Below are 9,661 nucleotides of genomic sequence, written 5' to 3'. Positions count from 1 at the left end.
TGACCTTTTATGGCGAAAGCTCACGACTGATGCCTTGTCTCATTAGAAGAAAAATAAATGTTATCGACGAATCCAATTGAGCTGTATACAGAAAGCCTGGTACATTTGGACGAAATCTGTCGCCAAGGGAACGCTTCTTAGTATATTAGTAAGGTTGTGTAAAGTTAGCTCTAGTAGGACACTGAAATGCCGCAGCCGAGAATGATGGCGCTAGCGCATACTAGCACGATCCCTCCCTTAATTTAAATAATAATAATTGGTTTTTGGGGAAAGGAAATGGCGCAGTATCTGTCTCATATATCGTTGCACACCTGAACCGCGCCGTAAGGGAAGGGATAAAGGAGGGAGTGAAAGAACAAAGGAAGAAAGAGGTGCCGCAGTGGAGGGCTCCGGAATAATTTCGACCACCTGGGGATCTTTAACGTGCACTGACATCGCACAGCAAACGGCCCTTAATTTAAAAAGCGCTGATATTAGTGCGCCTACGTCACGATGACTATATATAGCTGATGACACAAAACGGGAAATGCATTGGACGCAAGCGGACAGATGACGTACCAATGACGCAGCTTCAACCGGGTGGATGGATGGATAAGGCTGAACCCTTTAAATCGGGCGGTGGCTCAAGCCACCTAGCCATGACGTAAAATTTTTGTCTTGATTTTAGCCACCAATCAGATAACCTTCGCTTGGTTACTTATAACCTCTTAAAATCCACTTTCCCTTCACTATCCCTAAACCCTGTGGAGTTGACATGGGGAGATAAGTACGTTCTCCCCACTCAATCGCGGCTGACACGGTTCAAAGCCGCCCGGACCCCACCCCGTGATCGCGTACGCTACCGAGCGCTCGCCGACCACGGCGGGCCTTGCTCTGGGGGAACAAAGGAACGACACATTGGCTGACACAAACAGGCATTTATTGCTACAGAAACAATAACGCCAGCTAGCAACAAGGTACGCTAATGAATCAAGGACGTCCGACTCACCAGCAAGGTTCCGAGCGAATGTTCGCCCGCGCTAGGGCAAGGGATATAAACTCCGCAGGCCGGACGGGACGAGTACGGGAGCCTGTCTCCCCGTCGCTTCTTCGCCCCGTCGGCGAAGAACGGAGACCCGAGCGACGCGTCCGCTCAGGGTGATTATCCCGGCCGAAGAGACCCCATCTCCCGCGGGCAGGCTTCAGCAGTCTCCCGCGCAGCGACGCTGGCGCCCTCTCTTGCCAGTTAATGTAACTGACAAGGGAATCCGCTCAGCCTCGAGGTGAGACCGCCGCTGCACGGTGCCTCGCGGGAAAGCAAACTCAGGGGGCTGCAGGGCAGGTCCCCACAACCCCAATGCCTTGGGTAAGTCAGCCCCGCTGCCTTCCACCGTAGGGTGAAGCCCTTTACAGAAAAGTATAAAGTGTTCAGCCGTTTCCTCCTCTTCTCCACAAGGACCGCACAACGTGCCTATCTCATGGTACCCGACTCGATATTCTTAGTCCTAAACTCCCGTCCTGGCCTCGAACAACAAGGAGCTTCCCCTACAATTATCATAGATATTTTCTTTGGAAATTTCCTGCTTAAAGATCTTGTATGTTCCCAGTGCCGATTTCGTCAGCGTCCCTATTTTCCCACAGAGCTCTTTTTTTTCTTTAACCTTTTTCTTGACCGATATTTTCTGATTTGCTCCCCAACTGCTGCCCAGATATTTGCTTGTCAGTTTTCAAGTTCGCTTTCTCCATTTTGTGTCCACATTTCTCATATACTGTGGGAGTTTCGGAGCGCCCCATCTTTTCCTGGCCGGCGAGACGCGCCATGGAGACGCGGGAAAGCGGACGCTTTCCTCCTTCCCCACTGGCGAGTAGCCAGAAGGTCAGCTCGAGAGCGCTGCGCCGCCTCCTGCCTCAAATCGGTCGCAAGCGCGTACCGCCGGGCGCCGCCGGAGCGGTCGCTGATTGGCCGAATGTGACAACGGGCAAGTGCGCCGAGATCGGCGGCTACCGGCCGTGGCCGGGAGAGACTTCAGTGAGCTGCGACAGCGAGTAAGTAGTAAGTGATTATTTATTTAAAAATAACAAAAAGGAAGGTAAAAGATGTTTGCTCACCCCGGCATCTGCCATCACTAATCGGCGGCACCTGAGCTGGGGTAGCGGAAATAAAGGATAGCAGGCAGTTTGAAGAAGTGAAACGAAAGAGGTGAGGGGATAGCAGGAAAGAGATAGGGGTGAGGGCATATATACACTATTTACAAATTATAATTCAATTGTTCAGGCTGCGCGCGTGCGCCAACGAACATTGAAACAACCGCGACACACGCGCACAGCACTTGCACACAACAGCTGGGGTGGGGCGGCCAGCTGTTTTAAGCGTCCGAGGTAGCACAAGCGGAACGTTCAGTCACTGCATAACACTACCTGGCGCAGAACAGACGGGACGTCAGGCCCGTCTGTTCGAGAAATACACACGAGCTCACCATGGTTCGCTCGCGGGTGCGCGCACTGCCCTGCGGCCACAATAGCGTCTTGAGCGAGTCTGGTAGGATGCCCAGCGCCCTGTAGGCCGCGAGCATATCACGACGAGCGTCAGCGAACGCGGTGCAGACAGCGATACCGGAAGCTCGGAGTCGCGGCCGAGACCTCAAAAGAGGCTCAGCTGCCTAGTAAGACCCCCCCGTACAGGTACCTGAAAATTTTCCTAGCCCCCTGCTTTTGGCCCCTTCTTCTCAATCGTTCCTCAAATGATATCTTACTACTAGCTTCTCTGCTCCCAAACGACGCCCAATCCCATATCACCCTGTACCCCCTGATTTGGGGTATTGTCATGTGCTGCCAAAGCTAGCCTCCCTACGTCGCGTTGTTTGATTTCTAACCTTGCTTGAACATCTGGTCTCATGCACAGGACCGCATTGCCGAAAGTCAGGCTAGGAATCATCACCCCTTTCCTGATCCCTCTTACCACTTCGCTCCTATTGTAATTCCACAGTGCCCTGTTTTTCATGACAGCTGCATTCCGACAAGCTTTATTCATTGCGTATTTTTCATGCTCTCTGAAATACTCATCACCATTATTTACCACACCCCAAGATACTTTTACTTATCCACTACTTCTAGCGTGAACTCCTGTATTCTATGCTCACCGCCCTCATCACCGGGGCTGGGATCAGAGCGCCATCTATCAGCCGAGCGGTGAAACTTCACCGGCAGAAACAGAAACTTGCGTCAACTATCACGTGGCCATGGAAACCGGATGCTCGAGGTGCTTGTTCTTTTTTTTTGGCCGGACTGCCATCGTTCAGCCCAAAAACCACGCCATACTCGCGAGGCAAGCTATATTACATTTTTTTTTTTGCACGTCAGCAAAGATCGAGTGCGCAGTGACGGACGCAAAGGGGCATCCACGAGTTTCGGTATTCAACATGGCCCGTATGTTTTTTTTTTTTTGCTCGCGAAAACACACCGCGTGTGATGCGCACACGGTCATACCGCCAAATTTCGGTCGGGCTAGCGCCCCGTTTGGTCAGGCCACCAAAGCGTGGAAGTTCGGCGGCCGGGACGCCTGCATGCGTCTTAAACGCGACACGTTTTCGCATTTAAAAAGCTGTCCGCTCGGGCGAGCCTTTATAGCTTTGTCATCAAGGTGCGGGCGCTCACCAGTGTCACAGATTCAAATTACGCACGAAATTACCCTATTCTCGGAGGAAATAGGAGACATTATCTATCAGCGGCGCCGGTCATTGTGTCCATACCTATGTATCTCACGTCATGGCTTACAAGCTGACGCTGATTCTTCAAAGTGATGACGTTTGTAGCGCGTCAGGCGTATCACAGGTTGACCGCCGATATCCGTGAAGAAGGCACTGTCTTTTGCGCTCCGTCAAACAGCACCTCGCATGCGTCAGCTTCTCACGGATTGTACTGCAGGACGCAAATGGCATTCATGCGTTAAGCTCTGTTCCTTCTTTTCTTTTCTGCAGTTATTTTTCGTTGCCAGCAGCTGATTATTTTAGCGAAGACCCAGCGCAAATCAAACAGAAGAAATGGGCTTGGTACGTACGTACAAAGTGGAGAACCGACAACTGGTCGCATAGTAGCATAGTAGATTCCAAGGGTACCCAGGTACCCACCACGGTGGCTTAGAGTCTACGGCGTCTGACAGCTGAGCCCAAGTTGCGGGACCTAATCCCGTATGCAGATTCCGCATTTTGATGGAGGCTAAGCGCCAAAATGCACCTGTGCTATGTGATTTCAGTGCAAGTTAAAGGTCCCTAGGTGGTAGAAATTATTCCGGAGCCCCTCCCCCCCCCCTCCCCCCCCCCCCACTCCAACGGCACCTCTTTCTTCCTTTCTTCCCTCATTCCCATCTCCTCCCTTCCCTTACGGAGCTGTTCAGGTGTCCACCGAGATTTCATTGTTCAACAATTTAGTTTTATCTTATCTAGGTGAGTAGGCGCTGAGTGAGTGGATTTCATGGGCCTATAGGTTACCTAGTTTAGAAGAACTTCTATTTGGGCTAGATGGTTCATTTCGATCCAGAAAGGAAAGCAGTACCGCCGAAAAAACACACAGACACAGTAGAAGAACGACGTAGGACGAGCGCTAACTTCATCTGACTTTATTCCTTGAAAAGCGAGCAAATATACAGAAAATCTATGTATGCGCAGACAGAAATCTCACGTGCGATTAACAAAACCGTTCAAGATATGAAATCTCAGCTTTAACAAGGTTCACAATGAAGGAAGGAAGGAAGCGGTTAATTGCTGGATACAGGAAAGTTTTGACGCGGGAAAAAGAAATTAGAATGGGAGTCGCTGCGTTTCTTGAAGGAAATTTTGCACAGCAGAGCGCACACCCCTGTCGCTTCGTCCAAGCAAAGAAGCGCCAATGGAAAGAACTGCGGAGGACACAGGCAAGCCCAGTTGATGAAATGGAATTTGCAAAAGACGCTTCCTCAAATGAGAGAAGCGGCGGCAGAACAGCAGGAAGTGATCTATTGTCTCAGATTCAACACGAAAAGGGCACAATGGGGAAGCCGCCAAGCCAGATCTACCTTCGCAGATGAATCACTGACACACCCTCTTCCTCTTTTTCTGATGTGGTACGCCTCTTGGGTTCCCAAGCTCGGTAATCACAGGCGTTGCAGAAGCCCCCCAACAAAAAGTCAAGGGCGCCGTGCTTAAGCGGCCATCGGAGCGAAGGAAAATTGCAAACAATGCAAAAAGTGTGAACCACGACTTGAAGAGATAAAGATTCTGGGCAGGAGTGGTGATAGTAAGGCATGATAGGTTTTAGAGGCGTACCACATCAGAAAAAGAGGAAAGGGGTGTGTCAGTGATTCATCTGTGAACCTTGTTAAAGCTGAGATTTCATATCTTGAACGGTTTTGTTGATCGCACGTGTGATTTCTGTCTGCGCATGCCTAGATTTTCTGTATATTTGCTCGCTTTTCAAGGAAAAAGTTAGATGAAGTCAGCGCTTGTCCTACGTCGTTCTTCTACTGTGTGCGTGCACATGTTCCATGCTTGCGAGAACTCAGAGTGCGTTGTGGCGCATTGACACAAACTCAGAAATTGTGTGTTTTTCGGAGCTACTGTTTTCCTTTCTGGATAGGTTACCTGCTGAACAAATTACGACACAGTGAAAAAGACGCAGTGCATTTGCGCAAAGCAGCTGAATTCTGCATCGCTTCCCCGATTTTCTTTTCCTGTCGTAGAATACAAACAGAGAACGAAATTTAAACGTTTACTCACGATCGGTTCGCCCATGCCTGTTGTCGCTACGCGCGCTTGTGTATTGCCGGCGCATTAGGTACTTATTAGTAAAGCAGCGTTGAACACGTACAGCTTTCTCCTCCAGCTGTACACCGAACATGTGAGGCTGTGAGTGCGTGGAGGAGGCTCACCAACCGCCTTCTTGATCGATGGTGTGTATTTCGTTAATTTTTCTTTATTCCCGACATAGGCGGTGTTCAGTTCGACATGCCCTCCGCAACTCAAGCATTTGGCGCCGGGAGGTCTGAGTGGATGTACGCGTTCGTGTGCACGTGTGTTCGTCAGCGGCCAGTTGTTCGCTGCATGGTTGAGAGAAACTGCCTGAAAGCACGGCGGCTGAGGCCAAAGGAAACGCGGTGGTGCAACCGAGAAGCGGTGGGGTATGTCGGCGGCGACGACAGCGGAATCCTTTGTTTGATGTGCGTTCTCAAATTCACCGAAGTCTGAGAGCGGACGGGATCGCACTGCACCGAGCGCCGGCGCCGGCGTGGTGACCACGAGGATATAACGTGAGATCACGGCAGATCATCTTACGCGGTGCTGGAAAACATTTCATCCCGGCGTGGCAATCACTATACCGAATTATGTCACCTTCATCGCTGCCCGAAAACCCACGAGGGTTTGAAGGTGACGCCTTATTTGGGCGGGCTTCGGAAATAATAATAATAATTGGTTTTTTGGGGGAAAGGAAATGGCGCAGTATCTGTCTCATATATCGTTGGACACCTGAACCGCGCCGTAAGGGAAGGGATAAGGGAGGGAGTGAAAGAAGAAAGGAAGAGAGAGGTGCCATAGTGGAGGGCTCCGGAATAATTTCGACCACCTGGGGATCTTTAACGTGCACTGACATCGCACAGCACACGGGCGCCTTAGCGTTTTTCCTCCATAAAAACGCAGCCGCCGCGGACGGCTGCGTTTTTATGGAGGAAAAACGCTAAGCAACGCATGTGAGCAATGTGATTGGCGATTTATCAAGGATTACTCGGGTCGGTGTGTATCTGGGGAAATAATGAACCTTTAAAAGGAGGCTCATTTTCAAACAGTTCTGCGATAGTATTTAGTCTGTCGTCTCACAAAAAAAAAAAATTCCGGCTTCTCTGCCATGAAGTTTTCTGATTGGTCGAGAGAGGTCATGTTCCTTGCGACATCATCACAACCTGCAGACCGTGACAGATAAATTAACGATTGGTCGCTAGTGTTTGCGCGTGCGCGCTCGCAGACGGCACAGGAAATCCGAGCGATGGTAAGACAAATAGGTTAACGTCAATAGGCGGCCGTATGATGCCCACAGCAAGCCGAGCACCACCCATGCATGTCGTCCGACTGTATATACTCCGCACTGGCCGACTTCAATGCGGCGCCAGTTTTCCCGACAACAATTGGTACCAAAATTGTGATACAACCCTTTGTCGTACAGTGTTCCGGGTGCTGTCCTACGATTTCTCGTTGCATATAGCTTACATGTGGTATAGTCAAGTTGAAGGCTAGCTTGCGACAGGGATTCGAACCGACGACATATGCACCTTCAATTGTATGCCTTCCCAGCATTTCGTATCAAAATTGTGATGCAACCCTTCGTCGTACAACGTTCCGGATGGTGTCATGCGCTCGCGTGCGTGCGCGTGTGGGTGGGTGTCAATGCACTGAGGGACAGTAATACTTTCGTATTCCCATACGCAAACAGTTTTAAACCTGTCTGCCGAATTTTCTTTTGCAGTGCGAGGGAGTAATGGCTATGCTATGACTCATTACCTAGGGCACTGGGCCCAGGGTAAGGTTTATGGGCTAATCATCATGGGGGCGGCTTTTTATTTTCAGGTGGGCGGGAATGGAGGGGGGGCATACGGTCCTGCATGCACCATACATTCATTAGACCTTAGTTGCAGAAATAAAACCCAGTGTGGCGCTTCAAGGGAATATCACCCCCTCCGGGCCCCGCACCACCCTTCTACTTTAAATCCGACCCTGAGTCGGCCAAGAATGTGCACGGGCTCATTACTAATCCCTACATTTCCGTACAATTACCTTTCGATAATCTTTCAACTTATCTTCAAGTCGTCAAAGTGGCTGAGAGCTATAGGCAACGATTTCATTGTTCTCGAGATTAGCTTTATCTTGTCAAGATGAGTCGCTAGCTGCGCATCACTTCCTCGATTTTCTTTTCCCACGGCACACCATAAACAGGCCTAAAACGGACACAAATTTTTACTCACAATCGGTTCTCCCATGTGTGCCTCTTGTCGCTGCTCACGGACGTGTATTAACGACGCCTTTGATATACGTCTCGGTAAAGCAGTGTACAACGTGCACAGCTCTCTCCTCCAACTGCACAGCGAGCGTGTGAGCCCGAGGTGGAGGAGGCTCGTCAGCTGCCTTCTTCACCGATGATGCATTTTTATTTAATTCCTTCTTATTATCGTCGTAAGCGGCAGACTGTGCAAGAGAATCACCGCGAGTTTTTCATTGTTACAAGTACGCTAGCAACGTGACTGTCGCATGAACGTTCAAATGTCAAGTGCGTCGTTTGCTGCGCTCATTCTTAGTTGAGTTCGTATTGCTTAAACCGTACATAATAATGTTACTGTTATAGCCAAGACTTGATTCTGTATACGTGGAACGCTTCTGAACCAATGCAAGGCGCCATTTGTTTCTCGACATAAGCCCTTGCTCTTAAAAAGCCCCTTAACTTTCCTAATACATGGTGGGTTCCATTGCCTTTACTTAAAGGAGTAAATTACTCGTGAACATACACCCTGCAACATCCATATGCGGCTACAGAGGAAAGCCTCGCAGCGTGCTGAGATCTTCGCAACTTCAAATTAATTCAATTTATTAATAATAATAGTTGGTTTTTGGTGGAAAGGAAATGGCGCAGTATCTGTCTCATATATCGTTGGACACCTGAACCGCGCCGTAAGGGAAGGGATAAAGGAGGGAGTGAAAGAAGAGAATTCAATTTATTCACCAGACATTTCTGGATGGTTTCCTGGAAGAAAGCTGCTCACGCAGCTTAATAATAATTGGTTTTTAGGGAAAGGAAATGGCGCAGTATCTGTCTCAATTATCGTTGGACACCTGAACCGCGCCGTAAGGGAAGGGATAAGGGAGGGATCGAAAGAAGAAAGGAAGAAGGAGGTACCGTAGTGGAGGGCTCCGGAATAATTTCGACCACCTGGGGATCTTTAACGTGCACTCACATCGCACAGCACACGGGCGCCTTAGCGTTTTTCCTCCATAAAAACGCAGCCGCCGCGGTCGGGTTCGAACCCGGGAACTCCGGATCAGTAGTCGAGCGCCCTAACCACTGAGCCACCGCGGCGGGTAACTCACGCAGCTTGACCAGGTCCAGGAAACCAATACAAGGCAAAGCGTACAGCATGCGACAACTAATTTGAAACCATCAGTAACCATAAAGCATATTACAACAATAAAATGGTAAAAATATGAAGCGTAGAACAGGGGAAATGATATAGTACGGAAGTCATGAAATCCCTAGCTGTACAGAGGAAAAAAATTAAAATAAACAGGCAATTAAAGATGACACGCTTTCAGACAACGAATCAAACACAACAAGGACACCGAGATAAACAACACAACAAATAATAATTACAGTGACATTAAGTGTACACAAGTATTAACAATGCTACAAAGTAGCTCCGTAGTTCCTTTCTTTTATAGCCAGTATAGTGTTTTGAAACGCATTTAAGGTACGTGGAAGGTTATGAGCCAAGGACTGTAATGTATAATTGCTACGAAAAAAGGTATGACCCATACATCCTGATTTCGTGTGTGCACTAAAGCCTGGCGTAAATCTAAGGAGGCCAAAGCGGATTAATAACTTATAAAGGCAAGACAAACAGAAGCTGGCCTGCGTGGACATGATACCGCGTTCTGATCGCAAGGAGACCACT

At 49.2% G+C, this 9,661-nt stretch overlaps 1 protein-coding gene across 2 annotated transcripts in view; it reads right to left on the bottom strand.

The window, feature by feature from the left end:
• The window catches only part of LOC144098485 (sodium-dependent nutrient amino acid transporter 1-like), a 59,127-nt gene extending 51,041 nt beyond the window's left edge, over positions 1-8,086 (bottom strand). Inside the window, exon 1 of one of the 2 annotated variants that reach the window (XM_077631171.1) lies at positions 7,964-8,086. In XM_077631171.1, coding sequence (XP_077487297.1) covers positions 7,964-7,978 — 15 coding nt within the window. In that variant the 5' untranslated portion in view covers positions 7,979-8,086. Of the gene's footprint in view, positions 1-5,729; positions 5,840-7,963 lie in introns of those variants that run through there. The other variant, XM_077631172.1, reaches the window with a different exon arrangement.
• Between the last annotated feature and the right edge of the window lie 1,575 nt (positions 8,087-9,661).

This window comes from Amblyomma americanum, chromosome 7, assembly GCF_052857255.1.
Source record: "Amblyomma americanum isolate KBUSLIRL-KWMA chromosome 7, ASM5285725v1, whole genome shotgun sequence".
NCBI classification, from domain to species: domain Eukaryota; kingdom Metazoa; phylum Arthropoda; class Arachnida; order Ixodida; family Ixodidae; genus Amblyomma; species Amblyomma americanum.
Note: the sequence above shows the minus strand (reverse complement) of the source record. Positions and strands in the feature narration are given on the sequence as shown.